At 41.1% G+C, this 24683-nt stretch overlaps 1 protein-coding gene across 3 annotated transcripts; it reads left to right on the forward strand.

Annotated features, from left to right (window-relative positions):
• The first annotated feature begins 5913 nt into the window (after positions 1 to 5913).
• On the forward strand, positions 5914 to 24425 carry zgc:163098 (uncharacterized protein LOC100037380 homolog). Of its 3 annotated transcripts, none has more exons than XM_021312181.2 (24): positions 5914 to 6029; positions 7719 to 7803; positions 8017 to 8128; positions 10510 to 10619; positions 10740 to 10807; positions 10921 to 11030; positions 12362 to 12426; positions 12514 to 12679; positions 12787 to 12986; positions 15315 to 15358; positions 17721 to 17825; positions 17928 to 17994; positions 18118 to 18290; positions 18385 to 18547; positions 20085 to 20164; positions 20249 to 20336; positions 20420 to 20548; positions 20669 to 20858; positions 20936 to 21001; positions 21088 to 21151; positions 21230 to 21356; positions 22807 to 22917; positions 23810 to 23976; positions 24069 to 24425. In XM_021312181.2, exons 2-24 carry the CDS (start codon positions 7726 to 7728, stop codon positions 24187 to 24189), a joined length of 2604 nt encoding a protein of 867 aa, XP_021167856.2. In that variant the 5' UTR covers positions 5914 to 6029; positions 7719 to 7725; the 3' UTR covers positions 24190 to 24425. The 3 variants fall into 3 exon arrangements, with proteins under 3 accessions (XP_021167856.2, XP_035999087.1, XP_012710826.2); XM_012855372.3 differs by having other exon boundaries at positions 5920 to 6080; XM_036143194.1 differs by lacking the exon at positions 22807 to 22917 and having other exon boundaries at positions 5919 to 6080.
• Positions 24426 to 24683: the final 258 nt, after the last annotated feature.

The raw sequence follows: 24683 nt of genomic DNA on the forward strand, positions 1-24683 counted from the left end.
TTGGACATTGTTTTATAACCTAACCCTGCTCTGCAACCATGTGCTTTTGGGTATTGATTTATTGACTGTGATCTGCTCTATGATCTGTGATCAGCTCTGCTGAACAGTGAGGCAGCGTCACCTGCGCTGATCTCATTATCTCATCATCAGTTGCACCTGCCGCGCTGCCATTATAAGCCCGCTTCTCACAGCCAGTCTCTGCCAGGTTCTTGAGAGCCATCATGTGAATAGACCTTCCAGGGTTCCTTGTTTGCCTTGCCAAGATGTGAACATGTCTGTTTCTTGGATCGTCCTTTCTTGCCCTTCTCGGACTCTCTTGTTGGCCTGTTAGCGCAATCTGCATTAAATTGCTATCATGGAAACCATAGCGATATTCAGATGAGATTATACTAACTGTGTGCGTGCGCTGTACGTGTCGGCCAAGTGTGCAACAGCGCTTGTGACAAATTCACATTGGGGCAAGCCCTCCCAGAGGCCATAGAAATGAATTGTTGAGTCCAAAATTAGAAGAAAAAAAGACTCTTACCATGATTGTGTATGGGAGTGCCTGAGGAGATTTTCAACTTGACTGAAATCGCTCCAAAAGACGGGGTTTCTGTTTGGAAGTGGCAGGCTGCTGAATTTCGCAACAATATTCAGGCTGCTGATTGGACAATGTTATTAAGTGGCAAAATAAACTCCTTTCCCTGTCTTTTTTTATGTGGTTTAGGGAGGGCAGTGCACCATATCACTTGCTATGGGTCAGCCGCCCCTGCTGGACACTGACCCTCTGTTCTGGCTCTTGACCAATCCCTTTGCCCAGCCCTCTGGATACCTCTGTATCTGTCTCGTGGTTCTGACCCTTGACTGGATTCTGGATTCCCACCTCCCTAGCCCTGTTTCTGGTCGTGTTAAGCTCAACATTTGTGCTGTCAGCTGCACCCTTTACAGCACTGTACTGGAGCCGTCAAACCCACGGTTCAATTCCTGCACAACCTCCTGGACACTGAGAAGGTAAGTGGCTTTTATTGAGTTTTCTGTCACCTTCAGTGAGTTTTCACTCCCCTGTACATTGGTTCCTGTGTGCAGTCTCACCAGTTTCCTGACTGAGCTCATCCTCACCATATTAAATAAATCATTTGTAGCTACTCCTGTTGTCTGGCTGAATTATTGGGTCCAAACTCTGCGCATTTCAGCATTAACTTCTTCACAACTTTCTCCCTGACCTGTCTGCTGTGTTTATTGGTCTTCATGATGCTGTTTGTTCTCTACTGTTCTCTAACAAACCTCTGAGGCCTTCACAGAACAGTAGGATTCATTCAGAGAAGGCATTATTATTGCACATGTGGACTGAATTTATGAATTACACAACTTCTAAAGGCAATTAGGTGCATCAGCTTTTATTTTGAGGTATCGGTGAGCGTTTTCTAATTTTACTTAAAAGTATTGTTGTTGTTTTTTAAGAAAAAACAGTAGGTGACAATTTATTTGAATGGTTGTGCATATGTGACATCAAACATGATACAGAACCTGTCATGAACTTGAAGGAATATTAATCAATGTTTTTGTTGTCGTTAAGTGTCATTTGGTAAATTATGACACTTTAATGCAAAGTCTTTCTTACAAGAAGTTGACATTAACAGAATCAAACATTTTTTTTGTATTGACAACTTGATATTAACCAAGAAATCATAACCTATCCTAAATATGTCCTAACAGGTCTAATTATTAACATTTAAAAAGCTATTTAGATGTATGTGTTAACATTACATTACACAGTTATATGTGATTGGTCTTAACCTTGGCTGTTGTGAGACCATTTTAATTGTGTCATTAATATTTTCCCTTACTTTGAGTAAAGTGGAACATGTAGTTGTAAACATGTTATTAAATGTTTTATACTGAAAAATGTTTTAATAACAGTCATTATAAGCGCAATATCTTCCTTGACCTTAGTTATAATCCAACAATTTAGACATGTCATTAAGATGTCATTACACATTATTACAATGATAAATGCTTATAAATGCCTGAACAACACCAATTGACAACTAAAGAGATACACTTTCTCTTATTTGTTTTGCACGATACGTGCATTTTCTTCTTCCTAAAACCCACATCGTCCCACCACTATCTGTTCAAAACAAGCATGCATCTAAATGACTTTGTAAAGGTTTATATTTAGACCTGTTAGGACATATTTATTGGTTGATGTCAAGTTGTCATAAAAAAGACATTTTAAACAATGTCAACTTTGCATTAAATGTGTTGTAATTTACCGAATGATACTTAATGACAAGTCATGAACATTCAAAAAGACTCCTTCATGTTCATGACAGGTTGTTTGACAGTGTAAAGTCAATCTTATGCACACCGCTTTGAATTGTGTCACCAAACAATGGATTATTTCCTTTCCACCTCAGAACTATCCACCGCCTTGTGTTGGCCGGTTCTGATAAAATACGCTGAAGTTTGGGCTTCTTTTAATGCGACAAAACTGTGAAACGTTCTTATTTTACAAGACCTAGCCAAGACGACAGCAGTTTAAACCGCTAAAATACAGCACAGGTTAAAATGGGTCACTAATATACTTATAGGTCACTAAAAATGTAAAGTAAATGGTCCCACTAACTTGATGCAGTGGTTGAATTAAACAAAATCATCCGATAAAGCATAAAATACTCACTCATTTGATGCGAGTTCCCTCAAATGTAGCTCATTTTGGAGCTGATTTACTTTTTTTTTGTGAGACTGGAGAATTTTTATTATGAACAGGAATGCTAAAATAGCTACATAAATGAAGGTGTGCAAGTGGTTTGATCAAAATTATAAAACAAAGTAGTCTTGAGTTGGATAATCTTTATACTTTTTTATTAAACTTTTGTTTATACAGGTTTTCTCACTGAGATCCAAGATCTCATTCACAAGAGACCTGTCTTGTCGGTAGGATGAGTCACTGGCTGATTTAAAGTATCATAAAGAGATATTCATATGAAATATATAAAGTATTTAGCAGATGCATGTGTTTAATGTTGCGGAAGGGGGGGGGGTGCTCAAATTTTAGCTCCAGTTTTTTTCTCACTATCTGCTTTGATGCAATACTTAAAGGACAAAGAATAATCGGTCAAGATTTGCAGGTATTTACATTCAGACCCTGATTCAATCTCAGAGTCATAAAGGGTGGTCAGATAGATTGAGGTTTCAAACATGACATGATTTTTATAAGTTTTGATTTTTCTTTGTATTAAACTAGTTTAGAATTGCACAAAGTGCACTGAACAGTATTGGAAGATTGGAGCAAATTAAGTGCCCGATGAGATGTGGATGAAACTAAGCACATCACAACATCATCAGGAAAGTAATGGAAATCAGCTTTTAATCATTCTTGGTCAAGATCGTTGATGTATAAAATCAATGAGCGCAGGGGAACCCTCAGCTTTTAAAGTCCTATTAGAGAGAACTTTCTAAACGACTGACACCATCATTTCCACATTCTGATACAGACCATTTTTACTCTAATACCATTTGATCCACGGCATTAAAAGCATTGGAGAGGTCACAAAATGCCAAGTGTTTAACGCTGTCTAGAATCTCCACACACTTCTATTTATTTCAAGGCAGCAGCTGTGTTCTTGTCTTTTAGACACAGAGAAACACCATGAGTAGTTAGATACTCATTCATTTTAACTCAGTCATCTAAAATGCTGTCTTTTATTTACAAGTTTATGAAATGTGAGCTAGAGTTTATTCTGGTCATGACATAGCGAAGGAACGCTCCTATTATGACTACAGCTTGTCCAGGTAGCATGTCTTGTGCAATTCTTTATTTTTCTTTTACCCTTGCCCTATGAAAGAGTAGAGGACCATCATCAGCCCCAAAGGTCTCCACATTTAACCTTAAACCATAATAATAAACCAAATAATATCTTTGCACAGCAAAAATTAACTCCCTATTAACTCCCACAATCCTAAAGGGCTTAAACATCCACTGAAACTGTGGGGCACAGCCAACTTTCTATGAACATGTGATTGAAGTCTGTCTGCAAAATATTTACCCCAGTGCCACCAGATCTCAGTGCAATAAGACAGCCAAAACCCTGCTTATACAAAGACAATGTTTTTTTGTTTTTTTCCTTTGCAACTTGACTATATTTGGATGACCTACAGGAGTTTTTATGTATGAGTGCACACCATATTAAAAGAACATTAAATTACAAATTACAATCTTAAAAAAACACTAATCAGGGGTCCGTAACTTAGTGATAGCAAGGGAGGCATTAAACATAATAAGCTAATGTTTAAGATCCTTTTTTCATTAACTGTTAGCAGAAAATTGTAATTAACAGAACTAAAGGCTTGAAAACGTCAATCTGTGTTTGATGGAGCGAGCTGAGTTACGCAGAAAATTTTACTTTTTAAAAACATTCTAATTTACTGAATATGGCTGTATTTGAAACATCTTTATTTGGCCAACATTTAGTCCACAATCAAGGAATCTGACTTTGGTTTCAGAGCTCACAACATACAGACATCAGGAACACAATATTAAAACTGTATGATTTTTTTTTTAATATAGATAAAAGAAAAAGGGCATGAGTTATGAAGGTACAATATGCTTATTTTTTCACAGCAGTGTAGTGGAACAATCCGGCTGTAAGGATTGATGCCATTCGACTGACAGCTTGGGGAGAAAAACTGATCTGATCTGATCTGAAGGTAAAACTATAATCAGCTTGTTTCCAGGATATGTGGGGTCTGCAGAGATGTTGGCTGCCCTTTTCTTGACTCTAAACCTGTACAAGTCCTGCATGGAGGGAATGTTAGCCCTGACGATCTTCTCTGTATTTTAATTGTCTGTTGCAGTCTGGACTTGTAGTTTTGTGGTGGACAAACACAGGGCAGACTGAACCAGCAATGCAAAATATGACCAGCAGCTCCTGTGGAAGGTTTCACCTTGTCTTATAAATAGGAAGAACAACAGAAATGCATAGAGTTTTGATACACTAATCATAGATGAGTGTGTGGGAGGTATTATTTGCAAGCACAACAACAGTATAGATTGCATATTTTTCAACATTAAATATTTAAAAAACACTACAAGCATTATATGGAAGCCAAACATTTTAATACCGCAGTAAAGTTTTTATTTTAGTGCTTTTAGCCAAAAACTGAACGTTGGCTGTCCAATCACAGAAATGTGTCTCTGGAAAGTTGAGAGGAAGGAAAAGGTGTGGGTGGAAAAACTTAACAAGCAACAGGTTTAATCTCAGCCTTGAGAGGTTCTGGAAGCAAAGCCCATTCAAGACTTTAGGAGAGATTCAAAAGGTATGCACTGCAGTTGGACAACCACAGCCCAGGGGACGGACTATATGTCCCTTCTTCCCAATTTATGAAAGTATTATACCTACAATAAAAAAATAACCGTGCACCGAATGGTTCAAGAACATATAAAATACTTGGTATGGGAGAAGGAATAAAATTGGCAAAAGGGTGAACTGACATGGCCTATATATAGCATGCACTATCCATCATTCAAAAAAAAAAGGCTATATATATATATATATATATATATATATATATATATATATATATATATATATATATATATATATATATATATATATATGAGCTAAATGCAGAGCTGTTTTCATTTACAGCGCTGTTCAACTAAATAATACATTGAGATTATGAACGAGATTATTATAACTGAGAATTATCTGTGTTGTTTAAATACGTTTAGGGATCTTTTTGCCCCTCCATTGGAGAACTAAACTTCTTGAAAATAAGTAACAAAATTTGTAAATCCTTCCAAAGACAACTGATCAAAACAAAAATGCTAATAAAGAGGAAATGAGTCGTTTTAAGTCGATTTTTACAGCGACCTGTCCAGCTCAGGAGCGCCCAGACTCGTTAAATGACGCTCAGACTGAGCATGCGCGCTGTCCTCACTGAAGAAGAGCTCCAGTCGGGGATCTGCCTCCTGCATCTTTTAGTAGCTGGCTGACAACAGCAAGAGGAAAATAACAAACACATGTCGTAACCAAAAAATGGTGAAGCATTAGCATAAGACTCGGGCGAGAGTTTGTTTTTTTCTGGCTGAGGTACGAGGCTGTGTGCATGCGGTGCGGTGGGCTGAATGTTTTCCCCGGGTGGCCAGTCGGAGCGTTGTAGCGGTGCAGCGGTGTGTTAGCTAGCAGGCAGGGACGTGTTGATCTCTGTAGGACACCCCGCAGGTAGCAGATGACAGCGATCATCACCTCTGGGTTAATGCAGCTGCGTTAGTCATGGGGGACAAATGTCAATTCTGTGCGGCGTTGGTCGCCATGAAGCTCTGGTTAGCTTAATAGTCCTGCAGTCTAACAACTGGTGGCTAAGCTAAACATTAGCTTTGTGAAATGATGGCTTGCATGCAGACCAGGCCGATTTAAACGGTGTATTTTTTGCACAAATTTTCTGTAAAAAATTATGTTTTGCAGGAAACTTATTCAGTTGCATGTATGCATCGTGAATCTTGAGGGGAAAAAAAATAGATCAAGATAAAGGTTTTGTTTTTAAAGGCTACCTTGAAATGTGTTTATATACGATGTTATCAGTTTGCAATCAACTGGTCTAAAATGTGTAGTGATTGTTTTAGGACTTCCCCAGAGGTCCATATACTTGTTTTTGAGATGCAATGTTATAGCCTGAACCAGAGAAGGGATGCACTAAACCTCCATTCACAGCCATGACATGGATGTTGATGTATATAAACAGAGAAGCATCTTTCTATAGGCCAGATGTCAGAACCAGAGTTCTTCCCCTTGACTAGCTAATCAGGACATATACTAAATAAAATCAGATTTATTTTTTATTGTGGCTACATAAAGCAACTACCCTTGCAAAATTAATAGCAAAATATGTTTTTGTAATTTGTGGCTGGTATTCGTTAGATTAAAATTATTAATTGGATACAATCAGGGACGTCAGGCCTTTAAAGAAAACTGGAAATTGGTATGGGTCAGGAAAACAGTGACTGGAAAATCTCAAAAACTTAAAATCCTTTCTGCATGATTAGTAAAAACTTCATGTCATCATTGGCCCTTCGGCTCCCTCGGTTTCTTTAAGACGAAAGCCGATACCAAAATGTTCATAGCGTCTTCATCTTACTGTTTAATGATCCTTTTGGCTTTAAAGTTTCATTTCATTATATGATAATGGGTATAGTTTGATTATTTTTAATCCTGATACACAGACTTCAGTCAGAATATTAACACCAGCTATAAGCAATTTTGTTTACTGTTAGCCTCCAAATGTAAATTATTGTACCTTTTTTTGCCATTTTTGTCATGATAAATTTCTAGAGGTCTTTTAACAAGCTAAACTTAGCTGGTTAAGTAGTTGGGCTATCTGCTCAGGTAGCCAGCCTCCTGTTCGCTCTTTAACAGAAATGCCACTTGTAGCTTTCCACCGGTAGTCTTCAACACTATTAAATCAAAAATAAGGATGGGCGCATTTTCTTGTTTGTTTTTTTTGTCCCTTTTGTGAGTGAAGCATGTTAGCCTTCATTCAGCCAGCTGACTGGCAGTGCTTAGTGCCAGATTGGGGCAGGGTCAATGCGTTTTAGTAGTGTTGAATGCATGTAAACCTCTGTGAAACGTGATTATTTATCTACGATTGTATGTGATAAATATCGAATTGTCGATTTCTTTTTTTTTTTTTTAAGCTCATGCTTTAGCTGTATTGATCTGTGTCGCTCACAGGTTAAGAATGGCAGACAGAAAAAGAAAACCAGCAGCTTCCATCAAACCCATCACCAAGAAAGAAAAGGTCGAGCTAAAGAAAAAGGTATGGATGTATTAGCTTTTAGATGTTAAACAATTTTAATTTAATTTATTTTTTGGTAAATTGTTCTTGGTCATTTTAAAACTAATAATTTTTTTTAAATGCTCACTAGTAATTGGCAAAGTTAAACTGTTTTCTCTGACCGCTGGACCGTGATAACGGGTAAGTTACCGGTAGACGCGTGTTTACGTTTTTACCTTTTGTTTCACATTCCAGGAGCAAGAGAAGGCAGCTGAGGTTTTTGAAGAATTCGTAGCATCTTTTGAAACCAGCGAAAAAAGCAAAGTGAAGACTTTCGTACGTGGGGGAATTGTAAATGCAACTAAAGGCGAGTATCAACCGCTCTGGGATGTTTGACCTTCAATCAGAAACTTCAAATTAGATTTTTCTTGCTGTCAGTTTCTGGCACAAAACATTTGTACAATGTTTCTAATAAATGAAAGACACAACAAGATCAGATCATGTTGTGTCTGCGTATTATGTGTATTTATGTTCATTCTGAGCTTTTATGTTCATTCTCTGCTTTACCAAAAAAAAAAAAAATTCACTATGCTTACGCATGACGACAATAAAGATTCTTGACGTTCTTCTACTCGTCTGCTCAGGCGTCAGTTCATCCCACTTTTTGAGAGGTGGAGGTGCCATACTGTTGATTATCTCAAAGAGTAAACATAAATCAGCATATTTAATGCTATTCTCAAAATGCAAAGTATTGTTTTTCAGAATTTCACAATGACAATGTTTCTGTTTCTTAAAGTAACTCTGGTGGTTTAATAGTTGTCGTATTCGCTCGCTCGCAGCATTATAAACTGAAAAAGACGTGAGGTAGAATCGTTGTTTTTATTCGGTTTTGGCGCCTTTTGTTGCCAAAGTTTCTTATACATCTAAAATTAGACAATTTTATTTTAGTATAGGGCTGGGCCTTGATAGTATTATTTTTATAGTTATTGTTAAAAAAATTCTTATGATTATAATTTGGACTTATCTTGTCAACCATAAATTCCAACTAGTGCTGTCTGGAAACCTCCAAAACTGCCAGGATTGTTATTTTTGCTGTTTTAAACCAGTGTTGGTTTATTGAGAGCATCAATAAATAGCTATAAATTCAAAAATATAATTAAATGCAGTTACTATCTGCAGTTTGGTTAAAAAAAAAACACACACTTCTTTATGTAACTTTAGTCCTGATAAATCATATTTCGTATTTTGTTTTAATGCGTTACATTTTTAAGTGTTTTTTAACAACAGTATTTGTGCTTATTGGGCTACAATTGACATGCAGTCACAACCACAGCTACCTGAAAAAGACCGCAAGAAGCTGTAAATACTCTTTTATCGTTTTTGCAACATTACTACAATATATTGTGATAAAATTTAAAGTCCCTGTCGCCCAACCCTATTTTAGGGTATTGCAAATGTTTTTCACTTTTTTTTCTTTTTTTTTTTTAACTGGGTGCAGAGGCTAAATTAATGCTTGGATATTCATACTTGTGTCATTTTTTTCTCCTTTTTAGGAGATATACTTGGGTGAATTTGCTGCTTTCCCCTTAATTAAAGATAATCATCAATCACTCCACCCTTTGGCAATTCTATCCATTGCCCATAATAATTTAGCCGCCACTTGGAGAAGATTAGATTGACCTATTACAGGGTTCCAGCGGATCCTTAAAAAGTCTTAAAAGGCATTGAATTCTGTATTATAAAACTAAGGCCTTAATTGGCATTAAAATGTCTTAAATCAGTCTTTCTTAGTTCTTAAAATTGTTACCAGGTCATAAATAGGATTTTATTTTTGTAATCCTTACCATACGGTAAAATAATTGACACAATTATATTTTTTTAAATTTACCAAACGGCTCAATGTAACCATTATTGGTTCCGTCCCGATAGCAGAATCAATAAAAACTGTTGTGGCCGGACCATAGCTGCCAAAAAGAGTTGGCATTGGTTATGTTGCGTTTTTAAAACTGATTTATAGTTTATTTTAGTAGGGAACAAAACAAAGTTTGTGAATTCAGTTCAGTAGTTGTTAAAATATATATCTGTAATTTGTGTTTGTTTTTTTTTTTGTTTTTTTTTTTAGCTTTCTTCCTATATGGAATGTTTTTCAAATTGGAAACATGTCTACTGGGCCAGAAAATAATGGTTTATGTTAAAATAAACATTTGGGTGAAGTTGTCGCAACCAGGTTTGTCTTGTTTATCGTGAAGTTGGTCCTAACTTTTTATTTCAAGTGGCATCTTAAAAAGTCTTGAAATTAATTTGCCTTATGCTGTAGGAACACTGTATTACTGACAGTGATTGTATTACCTGTGCAATCACAACAGTGATTGCATAGGATGAAAACTGAACTTTTTGGTCCTCGGGATGCGGCGGTGGCGGCATCGTGTTGTGGGGATGTTTGCTGGGGCGCTGAATAAACACTGCGGACCTGTTAGAGGCTGCAGATTCCTTAATTCCATACAGCCCTCGCTACAATGAAAACATTGAAACTCGAAGGATATTAATGCGCTGGAACGGCCCAGTCAACGTCCAGACCTAAATCCAATTAAGAATTTATGACGAGCCTTGGAGTTCGGGCTTGTAACGTGACAAAATGCGAAACGGTTCAAGGGAATCGAGTAACTCATGTTGCTCTCAACTGTACCCCAGATACGTTTTGACTGAGAATGTAAAAGTTTTTGTTTGTTGGGGGGAAACTTTCCGCAGAGGAGGAAGAAGCGGAGATCAAGAAAAGTAAGCTGTACCGACCCTCCACAAAGTTTGTCCCCGTGTCTCAGCATGGCTCGCCAACGTCGTCGTCTGAAAGCAAAAGGGCTGTAAGTTTGTACCCATCGACATCTCTGCAGTGTCGTACTTCCTGTTTGTTTTACAAGTTTTGCTGAAGTGTACCATGAGGCAGCCCTAAATTCTGTATTCGCTACCTGTTTGGTGAACAGGCTTTCAAAAAAAAGGCAGATGAAAAGAAGAAGAGTAATCTTGAACTTTTCAAGGAGGAACTTAAGCTGTAAGTCTGTTGAGATATTTTTTTCCCCCCAGCATTATGCTTTAGTGTAATATGTGTGATATATATTTACCCGCATACACTTATTTTGCTCTGTTAAAAAAAAAAAATTATAGAATACAGGAGGAACGAGAGGAAAGACATAAAAGGAAGAGAGGTGACCCTGAGGTTGGAGGAGAAGGGGCAGGACTCGCAGATCTGGACGTCCCAATAGCGGGACGGTCAAGTAAGTGTGTGCTGTCAATGTTGGAGGTCTATTCAGGAGTCCCACAGAGTCTGGAAGAGTCAGATCTGGGTTTACTGGTTTTCAGGTAAGCTTGGGTGTAGAAACAAAAATAAGAGTGTGGAATAAATCTTTGTATTTCTAGACTTCACTCCCTACACCATTGTGTTAATGTCCGTCCTTCTTTGAGTTTGTCGTTTCCTTCTTGGGTACTATCATCCATCCTCCCTTCTTCCTATCCTTTATTCCTTTCTCTATTTAATCTTGTGTCCTTCATACCTCCACTACATCATTCTTGAAGTATGTCCTTCCTTTCCTGCCATTTCTTTCTGTCTTCCTTCCTTCCTTCCTTCCTTGCCTCCTTCCCATCCTTTTGACATCGTGGCTCCATCCGAACACCCTTAATAATAGCTCCTAGCTCCTGTTCCTTGGATCTTTCACGGGTCAACAGTAAGAACTCTTATCGTGGGGAGGAAAGGAGTTTCGGACTGCTGTGCAGAATTCGGACAGCCTTTAACTCTGATTACGTGACGGAAACGCACACATAAGATGTGAGTCAAACCTGGGACTGCAACTTTCCAAAAATGAACTACAAAGTGCGCTTTCTCTTCTCTGCGGACATTTTGCTTGATTTCCGTGAGGTGCCCGGCTAATATGTCATGTTATGCAAAGGATTATGGGATACCTTAAGGCTTCTTAGCGCCGGTAATGGACGTCGTGGGGTTCCTAGGCAAAACTAGCCTAAGGAGGGAGCATTCAGGCTACTTTTCCTACCTCCTTCCTTACTGACTGCACTATTCGGACAGCACTTATCATGGTGACCACTGACGCACTTCCGCTTTGGCTAAAGAGTCCTTGCTCTATAAGGGCATTCGGATGGAGCCTGTCTTCCCATCTTTTTTTTTCTCTCCTTCTCTTCCTCCTTCCTTCCATCCTTCCTTCCTTCCTTCCATCCTCCGCATATTTCTTTTTCTTTCCCTCTCTTCTTTTGTTTTTCCCTTCTTTGTGACCTGCCTTTATTCCTTCATTGAATCCTTCACCATCTTTTCTTCCTTCCTTCTAATACCACCTTGTCTTTCTGTCGTTCCTTCCTTCCTTGTTTAATATATATCTTCTTTTAATGTGCCCTTTCCTCCCCCCCTCCATCTCCTGTCTGCTCTGGTTCTTATTGTTGCAGACTCTAGTCCCACTGTAGAAATAGCTGGCATAAAGTCATGGTGAACAGTAGTCATTTATATTTTAAATTAATGTAAAAATGCTGTAGAAAAGCCTGTAGGAACCGAGTCTATTAGAACGCCATCAGTCACTTACCTCCGTTCTGCTCCGTCCTGCAGTGCTGTACGACGACCTGAGCGGCCCGGTCACCACTAACCTCTATATTAACTGCATTAGCCCAAAGGTAGTCGAGCACACACAGTTCTTTTGGACTTTGTACCGTCTAGATGTACATGTCTCACCCCTCGTTCTGTCTTCTCGTCGTTTTCAGATGAACGAAGAGCTCCTCTGCAGAGAGTTTTGTAAATACGGCCCCTTGGCCAGTGTGAAGATCATGTGGCCGCGAACGGACGAGGAGCGCTGCAGGACTTCAAACAGAGCTTTTGTGGCTTTCATGACTCGGAAAGATGCAGAGAGAGCCATGGCTGCTCTTGATGGTGAAGGGGGGGCTTGGAACATGGTCCTAATTTATCAAACTATCCTTATTCCATTTGCTTCACAAGCAGCGTGTCTCTGACAGCAGAAATGTGTTTGGTATCCCCAGGTAAAGTGATTATGGGCTTCGAAATGAAGCTAGGATGGGGCAAACCAGCCCGTATCCCGCCTCAGCCTCTGTACACGCCGGCTGGGGTGAGAATGGCACCTCCTCCCCCGTCTGGTCTCCCTTTCAACGCTCAGCCGAGGGACCGCTTCCGCAACGACTTCACAAAGCCGCTGGGCTCGTCCAAAGCGGAGCTGGACAAGGTAAAGCCGCCTCAGCTGGTTGCTGGCGTCAAACTGAAAATGTGTTGATCAAGCTAACGTACAAGACCAGGAATGGTAACCTGTGCCGTGCCCTGAGAAAAGCCTTCATACTCCCTGAACCCAGTCGCATTTTGTTACGCATCAGCCACAGACTTCTGTCTGCGTCCTAGCAGCGATTTCGAAGTTTTACCTCATGTAGATTTAGGTTTAGACAGGGTGGTCGATACAAACAGATAAATACGCATCAAATCAATTAACATGCCTCGGGTTGTCCTTCCAGATTTCTTAAAGGGGACATATGCTTTTTAAAGCCTTACTTTACACATTGAAAGAATTCAGTTGTGGTCTATATAAAGTGGAACTGCAAAGCTTTGGTCTGAATTCCTGGTTAATTTACCCCAACATTGCCCCTTTTTGTCCCGTTTTGAGGTGCATCTGAGAGCAACTCGTTTCGGTGCCGTCTCTTTAAATGCAAAGAAGGCACCTCACACCCCGCCCCCCTCCAGGTTCGCAGAGCGTTTCTCTCCACCCCATTCGGCCATTTTTGTAGTATGCTGGGGGACGGTGTAGTAAACTGTGACTTATAGACCAGTTCACGCGTGACGTCAGCGCTACATCCGGGTCCAGCGGGTAGGCAAAAAACGGTACTGTTCTCGTCTACTACATGACAAAACGGGTGATTTTTGTCATGTAGTAGATGACAAAATCTACTACATACATATGTAGTAGATTTGTAAAATCTACTACATGATGCGGCGTGCTGCAGCACACCGCATCATTTTAGTTTTCTTCGTGCAGTGTGCAATAATGTGCTCCAGACAGCGGCTGCATTACGCCCCCGTTCACGGGCGCTAGTACGTCTGTGTTTACGCTGCAACGTCGCCGACACCCCCACCCATTTTAACAAGACAAAAACACCCAAATAATCCGTAGTAAACAATGTTTATTTTTAACCTACCGGTGGCGGGTCTTCCTCTCTGCTGAGGCGCGGTCTGTGTCCGACTCCGCTTTCTGCTGTTACACAAACATGTCTGAACATCCATCCATTCTGACCCTCTTAATCCCTCTTGGCGTCGCGGGGGTTGCTGGTGCTATGTCCACGATATAAAATAATTGTGGCCGTCCAGTGGTTTCATGGCTTTCATGTTCTCTCGTCTGTACTGGCCTGCCGTGTTTATAAGGCAGCTGTATATGTCGCGGTACGAAACCCTTGGCCAGCATTTCACAGACTCGCTCCGTCCCTTCAGGCTTTTGCTGTGTGGATCTGGCAATCTGACACCATCGACTTACTCTTAAAACGATCTTGTGATACGCTATCTAAAGAAGAAAAATACATGGAAAACTCGTCAGTTTCTCTGTTTGCGTCCGCCATTGTGTTCGCCTTTTGCCTACCAGTCCGGCGCGCATGCGCGAAAAACCCGCATCAAACCAATTACAATGAACTGGTCTATACACCAAACAACCAAACATTTTGACTTACCCACTTGTGGCTTCGCCATCCTTAAGCCTGGACTACAGAATCCTGACCAAAAAAAATAAAAAATGGCAGATTTGCGATATTGGTTAGGTGGAAGTCCATGGCCTTGTTCAGCAGCTCCACAGCAAACACTGTCACATAATCGTAATAGAGAATAGAAAAAACTGAACGGCTTGAAAAATATGACCCGAAACAGAATATAAAGATATCTAAGCTGCCCCTGGAGAGACTGCGTTCAAATTTTCTGCACTCCTAGAGTCTAGAAGTGCACAACAAAACGCATCGAGGTGGATTTTGCATGATATGTCCCCTTTAAAAGCAGCTAAGACAGACTAAATGTGCAAAGGTTTAGGGAGTATGAATACTTTAGCAAGGCTCTGTAGATGACTGCGGAAATCAAGCATAGAAACCGTCTGTTTTTAGATCCCGTTTGCAGAATGCATGAAGGTTGATCATTTTGGCCTTTATGATCATTTAAGCAAAGTCATTTCAAAGCTTAGCGAGCAGCTGATCCATAATCAACGAAATTCCCAGAGTCACCCCTAACTAATGCCACGTGACTTGATCATCTTACCCGGCACTGCGCTGTTACAAGACGCAGGGTCACCTCTTTTTTTTATTGAGCATATTCCCAAATTTCCTCTGCCCTCTTTGGACACAGTTACTAATCTGAGAGTCCTGAGATTTGAAAACACTTTAACCTCCATGTTAAAGTTTTTGCCATCCCTTCCCCAGTTGTCTGATCATGAATGCCGCCGTTGTTTTCTATGCTGTATGTATCCTGCAGTGTTTCATCTGTACAAGTGCTCACTTTGTAATATTTTCACTATTTGATTTGACTTCACAAACAGACTCTGTCCGAAGCCGTAGTCAAAGTGGTTATCCCAACCGAAAGGTACACACTCTCTTCTTCCTACGACTGACCAGCTGTCATAGCACTAGTGTCTTAGGACAGAGGCTGAGGTGCACTCATCTTGTATCCATGCTTGTTCGTTAGGAGGCGGAGCTTTTATTGCACACACACACACACACAAACACACACAAGCAGGTCACATGAAGAGTGGAAGTTAGTGAACATGCTAAAATAATAAACACTCTGTGTTTTGTGGACAGTGATTATTTTAATTACTTGTTATTTAATTTTTTTTAGGCAACGCGTTTGTCTCAAATGTGTATTTTCTTTTCTTTTTTGTTAATGATTGTTCGAGATCGTGATTTTATACCGACGTCTTCCGAGTGCTGGGGTTCACGCGGGTTGGCTGAGACACTGCAGACCGATACAGCTAGAAGGCAGATGGGTTCAATTTCGACCCCCAGTCCGGATGCCATCTGCACGGAGCGCCGGTTTTTTTCCTAGCGTGCCGATCAAAGCGGGTCCTGCCACGTGCCGAAGGGGCGTGTCAGAGTCAGCCGCAGGAAGGCGTAGAGGTCGCAAGACTAGCACAATATTACACGATCACACTTTGCTTTAGCGATGGGGCTCCGACGGGTTTTACGCAGCAATCTGCAAGGAGCGCCTCTGGATATTTTCTTTTACATTTGAATAGTTTCTGTGTTGATGCTTTCATATTTGATAATTTTAATTGTACAGCTGTCTTATACTGTAGTACTAACTGTTAATTCAAAACTATTGAGGTATCCTAATACTGGACTTTGAATCTGAATTGGCTTATTTATAAGGTCTTGTAAGGGTTAAATTGGTACCCTCCACAATAACCGGCACTCCTGATGACATAAATTCACCTTTTATCGCAGTAGTATAATCTCACAGTGCAATTTAGGGAAATCCTGACTATTAAATTGTGTCATTTGTTTTGTTGGGTGAGAAATGGGGATTGAGGAGCCATTTTTCTGTTGTCTTTTATATCGTTATCCTTTCTGAAACACCCGATCATGACCTATTCGTAGTTTTTTTTTTAATTTTTTGGCAGTGGGTTTTTACTTAAATTGTCCTGGTGTTTCAAAGGTGTTCCCTTAGCAGATTTTAGGAAACTCAGCATGTCTGTGTTTGTCAGGAAATAGCTGCGAGCAACAAGATCCTCGACAAAAAAACATGTGTCTGCAGTCAGAGCAATAATGCTCTTTAAGACATCTGGAAATTGGCTTAAAGAGGAATCAAGTTTTTCTCCAGATACAGTAAGCAGGATGGTAAGGATGTAAAAAAACAAACCTCCAAGGCTCGCTGTCACCAACAGCCATTAGACTTTATCCACAGGTTAACCATTTAATTGGTAAACCCGCTGAAAAAAAAAAAACATTCCTATCCTTCCGTCGTGAAGAAAATTAAAATCAACAGGCACCTGCCTTATTTGAACAGCATGTTCTCTAGTCTTACCCATTTTGAAGTGCGGCTAATAGAAATGGACCTCTACGTCACATTAGGGCTGGACGATATAGAAAAAAAGCTTATCGATTAAAAAAAAAAAATGCATATTGATCGATATCGATAATTACTGAAAATATTTAATTTTCAATTTGCAAGTTTGATTTGCAAGTTTTGCAAATCACTGTGGTTTATTTCTGTCAGACTGGCGAACTAGTAAAACCCCGTTTTGGAACAATTTCCTCCACCGCTACTTGCTGCGGCGGCGCTTTGTGACAGCGTGCCTGGGTCCGCGTTTACAATTGGTTGAGAGGAAGTAGTGACTGTAGCATCAACTAATATGATAGGCTGAAAGGAAGAAAGGAAAACTGTTTCTATATCGAAGTCGCGCCACACGTCTATTGATCGGTATATATTGTTATTGAATTATCATCCAGCCCTACGTCACAGAGTATTTATCCACTTGGAAGCAGGAAGTTGTGCATTACTATTTTAACATTTGCTCCAGTTTGATTTGCTTCCTAGGCGTTGTTTGGGATGGTGATAATTCGGGACGTGGCGATTTTGTTAAAAACAATTATTTACAAATAATTTTTTCCCCCATTCAACAAATAAACTAACAAACAGAATCTAGAGCGTAGATTATTTCCGTCTTTTGTTTTTGGAAGATGCTACTGCAGTAAAAGATGAATTGATCTTCAGGTTTTTACACATCTGCCATTAATGGTCCCGTTGACCCAGTAGAGCTCATATGTGGGGATGAATGTTTGAAGTGGAGAACAGTTACTGAATTGTAGATGGGACGACAGGAAGGCGACATTTCTATCGGACTGTAGTTCAGTAAGGAGGTAATTGTTGTCTGACGTATCCTGTTTGACTCAGGGATGAGTGTGTACTCTGGTCTGATACACTCTTTTCTCCCCCCCCCCCACAGGAATCTGTTATTCCTCATTCACAGGATGATAGAGTTTGTGGTGCGTGAAGGCCCTCTGTTTGAAGCAATGATTATGAACAAAGAAAAAAACAATCCAGATTACAGGTAGCTATGCTGCAGACGGTCTCATGATGGTTTGGTTAGAGGAAGAAGAAGAAGAAAAAAAAACACTCGGGTTAATTTGTGTATTCTTCTTCTTTTTCTCAGGTTTCTTTTTGACAACAAAAGCCAAGATCACGTGTATTACCGCTGGAAACTGTTCTCCATCCTCCAGGTAAACTTGCATGTCTGGATTACAAAGACACAGAACAAGCCTCAAAGTCTTCCTCTTGCCTTTTTATGAGAAATGACTGGTGTCGGTTTAAAACGTCTTTGCTCGTCTCGACGCGTCCCACAGGGCGAGTCCCCAACAAAGTGGAGGACGGCCGAGTTTCGGCTGTTCAGAGGAGGCTCGCTGTGGAGGCCGCCCATCCTCAACAGCTACACGGAGCGGTGCGACGAGGGCGCCGGGGTGGAGGAGGCAGCTCCCCCCGCGGAGGAGGAGGTGAAGAAGGGCCAGCTCAGATCCGAGTACGTGTGCCCGGCTGATTTAGAGACACGGCGGCTCCTGGCTTTACTGCAGCTGAGCCTTTTTTCTTTTTTTTCCTGTTCCTGCACGTTCTAGGCACCGACAGAGACTGGAGGCTCTTCTGGAGGAGCTCAGCCCCAGCAGAGAGGAGATCGCCAGAGCCATGCTGTTCTGTCTGGATCGGGCGGATGCCGCAGAGGAAGTAGTGGGACACATTTCTGACTCTTTCTGTCCGCTTCAGGTTCCCCTCCAGAAGAAGGTGAGTTCTCCTCTTTACAGGGCCTTAAAAAAAAAAAGTATCCATACCCCCTTAAACCTCCTCACGTTTGTCACGTTACAACCCTAAGCAACAATTACATTTATTGGGATTTTATGCGGAAAGCCAACACAAAGTAGTTTTTCTCTTTTGTTCAGTCCTTTGTTTTTGTTTTTCTAATTTTAAAAGCTATTTGCTTTATTTCTTTAAAGTGCAAGTTTTGACGTGACGTAAAATTAGTTATCCTCTATTCACTGCAGTTGCCTCTATAGGCTGGGTATTCAGTTTATGAGAGAGTGAATTGAGTCGAATCCTCTGGACGTGGCTGTTGCGCCGCACGCTCTCGTTCACCTGGCTACTTTGTTGAGGCTCTGCAACCGTTGACGCTTTAGCAAGAGAACCCGTCAACTTCAGTATTTGTAACGTTCTTACCTCAGATGACATTACGCCTCTGTACAGAAGACGTGCGCAGATGCAGATGCTTTTCCTCTTCTCCCATGATGCACGTGCACAACTCTGGTGTCATTTCAACTTGTCACCAGAGGGGGCAACTGTCTGCAAATAACCTGGAGTTTACACTATGCTCCTTTAAATAAAGCAAATAATGCTAATGGATATTCTTCCATTTAAGAATAAATTTCCCCTAATAAAGTCTAATTTAGCAAAACATGGCCTCTTCATCTGTTTGGAGCTCTGCAGTATGCTTTCTGTTTTTGGATGAGGGCTTGAACTGGACTGTATGAAACAGTCAAAGCTTAGGATATCACGCTGTATCCTAACTTTCTCCCCTGACCCGTGTCTTCGTTTGCAGAGGTTTGCAATGCAGAGGTTAGCTGGATAACATTCGTTTGTTCACGAATGTTATCCAGCTAACCTCTGCATTGCAAAAACGGAACTAAAAATAAGTAAAATGTTCTTAAAATGAGTGTATTTGTCCTTGATTTTATCAGATAAATAAGATGATTTGCCAATGGAATAAGATTTTTGCCCTTAAATAGGAACAACTCATCTCCATCATCTTATTTCAAGTGCAGGATGTCTAATTATCTTATTTTAGGGGTCAAAATACTCATTCCATTGGCAGATAATCCTATTTACCTGCTTAAATCAAGGACAAATACACTAACTGTAAGAACATTTTACTTATTTTTAGATCCGTTTTTGCAGTGTGAGGCCTTCAGAGAACAGCTGCGTTCATACTGACCACACAAAGTAGCACCCCAGTTTACAAATTGTTCTGCAGGATCATTCTTGCCCTGGATTTTATTTAGAGATATCAGTGTAAAGGGGGCTGAATACAAATGCACGGCACATTTGAAAGTATTAATTGAGGAAAAAAAAAAGCTTAAAACTCACATTTTTCCACCAGCTGTGCATTATTTGGTGTGAAATCCAAGTACATTCAGGTGTGTGTGAAGATGAAGGTGCCGTGAATACTTCTGCAAGGCACCGTGTGCGTCTCTGTTACCAAAGGTCACCAAAAACGTCTAAAAAGTCAAATATGTGCTCCCATAATTTCCTTTCCTCCTGAATCCCACAGCTTGCTAGAATATATCTCGTGTCGGACATCTTGCACAACTCGTGTGCCAAAGTAGCCGGGGCATCGTATTACCGCAAATAGTAAGTGGCCCGTCTTCGCACTCACTTTTAACAACCTGACTTTTCCCTTGAACTAACTTCCCGAAATAATCCGGCTCCCTGCAGCTTCGAAGCGAAGTTGCCGCAGATATTTGATCATCTGCACGCGGCGCAGAGAAACATACAAGCCCGACTGCAGGCCGAACAGTTCAAGGTAACCTCTCTACAAACACATTCCCCCAAAACCAGGACAACAGAAGGAAAGCTTCTAAACATTTGAACGTCCCGTCCCCGCAGCAAAAGGTCATGGGCTGTTTCCGAGCGTGGGAGGACTGGGCCATATATCCCCAACCTTATCTAATCCAGCTTCAGAACATCTTTCTGGGCTTCGCCAAAGCAGGAGAGGAGGACGCGGAGATGGCCGAGGTGAGCTTATCTGCTCGTTTGCAGACCCCGCCGCTGCTTTGTGTCGTGTCACTGCCTGCAGATGTCGGTACGTCCAGTTAGACAAAGCGACTTTTAAGTGTTTGTCTGTCTCTTTTGTAGGAGGTGCCTTGCGAGATTGATGGTGCGCCGCTGGACAGCACGCTTATAGATGGGCTCCCTATGGGAAAAGCGGCGGTGGATGACATAGACGGTTGCCCCCTGGGCTGGGACCCCCTCAATGGAGTCCCTGTTGACGACATCGATGGTATGCCCTTAAGCGCTGCTATCGATGACATCGACGGAGTACCCTGTGAGTCCACCGTCTCCAGTTACGATGCAGAGTCTGACTTTGTCTGCTGCCTGTTGAGCTTTGTTTTGTCTCCTCAGTGGATGAAAGTAATCTTCCACTCTCCAGAGTGCCTCTGTCTAAATGGGAAAAGATCGGCGACACTGGTAGGACATATCGGGATGCTCCTGTCACTATTTTGACCCCCAAATGTCCCGCCAATGGTCCTTTTTTTTTGTTCTTCTTCTTTCAGTCCAGACTGACTCAAAGTGGGATACTTTAAAGGAGGAGGAGGGTGAACGTAAGGTTAATACGAGGTAAGGTCTAGCGTCGCCCATGTACTGTGTGTCATGTTGGAAAGAAACGCTTAGACGATTGCTCTTTTCTGCCAACAGCTGTAACCTACAGGACGAAGACTCGGACTCGGACAGCAGTGCTGATTCCTGCAGGTCGCCGAACTACGAGGGTCCAGTCTTCTCCCAAATGTCGGAGAGTAAAAGAAAAAGGCTGAGGGAGGTGGAAGTAGGTGTTTGCTCCGTCAGAGACCAAATCTGACCGCCTCATTTATCCAAAGCTGCTCTAGAGATGATTTTTTCCCTAGTGTGATTTCTGACGCCGTGCACATATAAAACCTGCAGATGTTTTCAGGCTTGAAGGTTTTTTGTTTTTATATACAAGTATCTCATCTTAGGATGCAGACGGTTTTAATATTGCCTTAAATTTTCTACATTAGTTAGACTGCTACCGTGTTTTCTGGACTATAAGGCGCACTTAAAATCTTCTCAAATTGATGGTGCGCCTTATAAATGATCACCTATGTGCTGACTGACTTTATGTGGTACAATGCGCTCAAATACCTTTTAAAATGTGTAAGTACGACTTTGGTTAGCAATGAAGCCGCTCCAGTCAATGGGTACACTGAGGTCACTACCTGATCGGACCCCTGAGCTGTCTACAAGACTGCCTGACTGTAATGTTAAAACTAGAAGTGCATTCATTTAAGGCCCCCACATTCTCAGGCGTACTTCACTCCGGTCCACGCATACAGCTACGTGCAGAGCTCAATTTTTACCGCCGTGTACGAGGTGTCACGCTATAAACTTCTCAGATGGCAAGAAGTCTTTAAACCAAACTGTTTTATTTGACACCGAGCTTCATACACTGTTCTGTTCTCACTGACGTGCTGGAAAAGAAACGGCTCTAGTTGCTCAGCTCGCTAATCACACATTTTACCATCCGTTCCCCCGCTTCGTCCCACTGCCAGACAGTGTGGGAATTGTAGGAATTTGTCACAAGAAATGTAGGCCACAGTACGCCTGAGTATGTGGGAGCCTTTAGGCAGCCCGCGTCCGAAGTATGCGCTAGCAACAATAAATCAAGTAAGTTAATTCAATATGAAAGTTAAGTTTATTTTGGCCTCATATTAGAAACAGGGCAGTGTAGTTCAACTACAGATAGCTCTCCCTCTCAGGAGATAGACGTGTACGTGAAGGGGCGGAGTGATATTACACACTTGGGGAGAATATTTAGTGTGCCTTATGTGTGGATAAAGACACATTAATTCGGTGCTTCTTATGGTCCGAAAAATACGGTATATTAAACCACTTCTTTACAAAAGACTATCCCTCAGCAATCCTGAATGAATGAAAGGAAGAAAAACATGAATAATTGTCCTCCAACAGATGTCCTCTGCTGCTTCGCTAATTCACACCGGTATGAACGTGTGTAGGGTCTGAGACCTGGCACATGGCGTTTGAGCACATCCTACAATCATAATTTAAACGAGCGCACGCAAACTACTCAGTCAGACGCACATTTCATAAATGTGTCCAATCGGTCCCTCTGTTAGGAGAGACACTGGCCTCTTGTGGAAACACCCATCACAGTTAAACAGCTTGGTATCACATAGGATGTCATTAAAACCACTTAATAGGAGTTAAACAGTGGAACTGACTTAATGCCTCTGATGCAGGTAAAGGTTATGAAGCTCCAGGATGAGCTGGAATCTGGGAAAACCAAGAGGAAGTCTGGGATGAGCATACAGCAACAAGTGGAGAGCTACAGAAAAAAGCTGCTGCAGAAGGTGGGAATCTCCGCTTGGTGTAGTTTTTATTTCACAATTTGAGATTTATGGATCTTATTGCTATTTGTCACACCTTGCATACTCTACCATAAGCCCAAAGTGTGTCCTTTCATCAGAAACCTTTTGTTTTTGAGCTCCGATTACTTGTGCTGTACAGAGCAGCTGAGATTTTCAGCCAGATGTGCGCCATCTAGTGGAAGGAAAAGTGTACCTACAGGCCTTTTCCCCTGGTCTGTGTGGGCCTAGGTTAATGTGGGAAGGTAGTGCCTTGCTCAAGTGCTCATACGACCACAAAGCTCACTGTGATTTGGGGGATTTTCTGTTACAAAGTATCAAACAGTTGAAGTAAAAGTTATTTTCTAGATTCCCAGGTTTACTAACCATCTTTCAGACCAAAGCAGCGGAGTGAAAGCTTTAAATGATTACAGCGTCTTTTCTCAGCGTGGTAGTTCGGCATCTGTTCAGCTTGTCTGGTGTCGATTAAATAGTTTATTTTGTGAGGAATCTGCCAGACCATTGGAGCATAGGTCGGTGTGGAGATGTTTGAGGCTGATCGAACCGTCCGCCTTCACTGCAAAAATAGAACTAAAAATAAGAAAAATCTTCTTGAAATGAGAGTATTTTTTCCTTGATTTGAGCTGGTAAATAAGATTATTTGCCAATGAAATTAGATTTTTGCACTTAAAATAGGGACAATTCATCTCCATCTTATTTCAAGTGCTGTATATCTAATTATCTTATTTTAGGGGAAAAAATACTAATTCCATTGGCAGATAATCTTATTTACCAGCTCAAATCAAGGGCAAACACATTTATTTCAAGAAAATTCTACTTATTTTTAGTTCTCTTTTTGCAGTGTTGATTCAGTAGAAATCTTTTCCGTCTGTTGTAGGAGTTTCACAAAGATGAAGAAAAGAGCGAGAGGTCAAAGTCTAAAGACAGACAGAGGGACGACAGGAGACACAGAGACAAGAGCAAAAAGAACGAGGAGGGAGACAGAAGGCAGAGCGGTAATCCTGGAGAGAAGCCTCGGAGTTCAAGGAGCATCTCTCCTTCAAGGTAAGTGGCAACAACAAAAAAAAAAAAAGAAAAGCTTTTATGGGATGAGCGCCGTATCCTTACAGCTACTCTGTCATGCGCTCATGTTGCAGAACGAAGTCTCCGAAGCGGTCCAAACGCTCCAGATCGCCGTCTCCAGTCCAGAAGGCAGGCAAATCCAAGTCCCGGTCCCCACATCGCTCCCACAAGAAGGCGAAGAAGAGCAAACACTAAGTTGATTCAGGACCCGTCGGCTGCTGTTCTCTTTGGTTCCACCTCAAACAATCCATACCAGACTCGGCACCTTTTTTTCTATCGTCAAGTTTCTCCACTGTAACTACTTATATATATATATTTTGTTTTTAAAGTTCTGAGATGTCGCCGCAAAGTTCTGACTAAATAAATCACCGTTGGTGATGAACGCTTCTGTGGACGACCTTTCCTGAACTCCACAGTGTGACTGGAGGGGGGGGAGAAAAAGAAAAGACAAAAGGGCCGGCGAGTGTTTGTGTGGTTTATGCAGATTTTTTTTATTGAGGAAAGTACATCTTTGTCTACAAAAGCTGTAAGGTAGCAATCTGAAACGCGGGTTTACAGTGCCGTCGTGAAATGTGCTTCTGTGGGACAGGAATTTCTCAGAAACAAATGTTTTAGGAAACGTTCAGGACACCCAGTTCAGGTTAGTAGCTGCAAACACGCCTGCTGTACTGTGAATCCACTGAAATGAT

Source organism: Fundulus heteroclitus, chromosome 11 (assembly GCF_011125445.2).
Source record: "Fundulus heteroclitus isolate FHET01 chromosome 11, MU-UCD_Fhet_4.1, whole genome shotgun sequence".
Lineage (NCBI taxonomy): Eukaryota > Metazoa > Chordata > Actinopteri > Cyprinodontiformes > Fundulidae > Fundulus > Fundulus heteroclitus.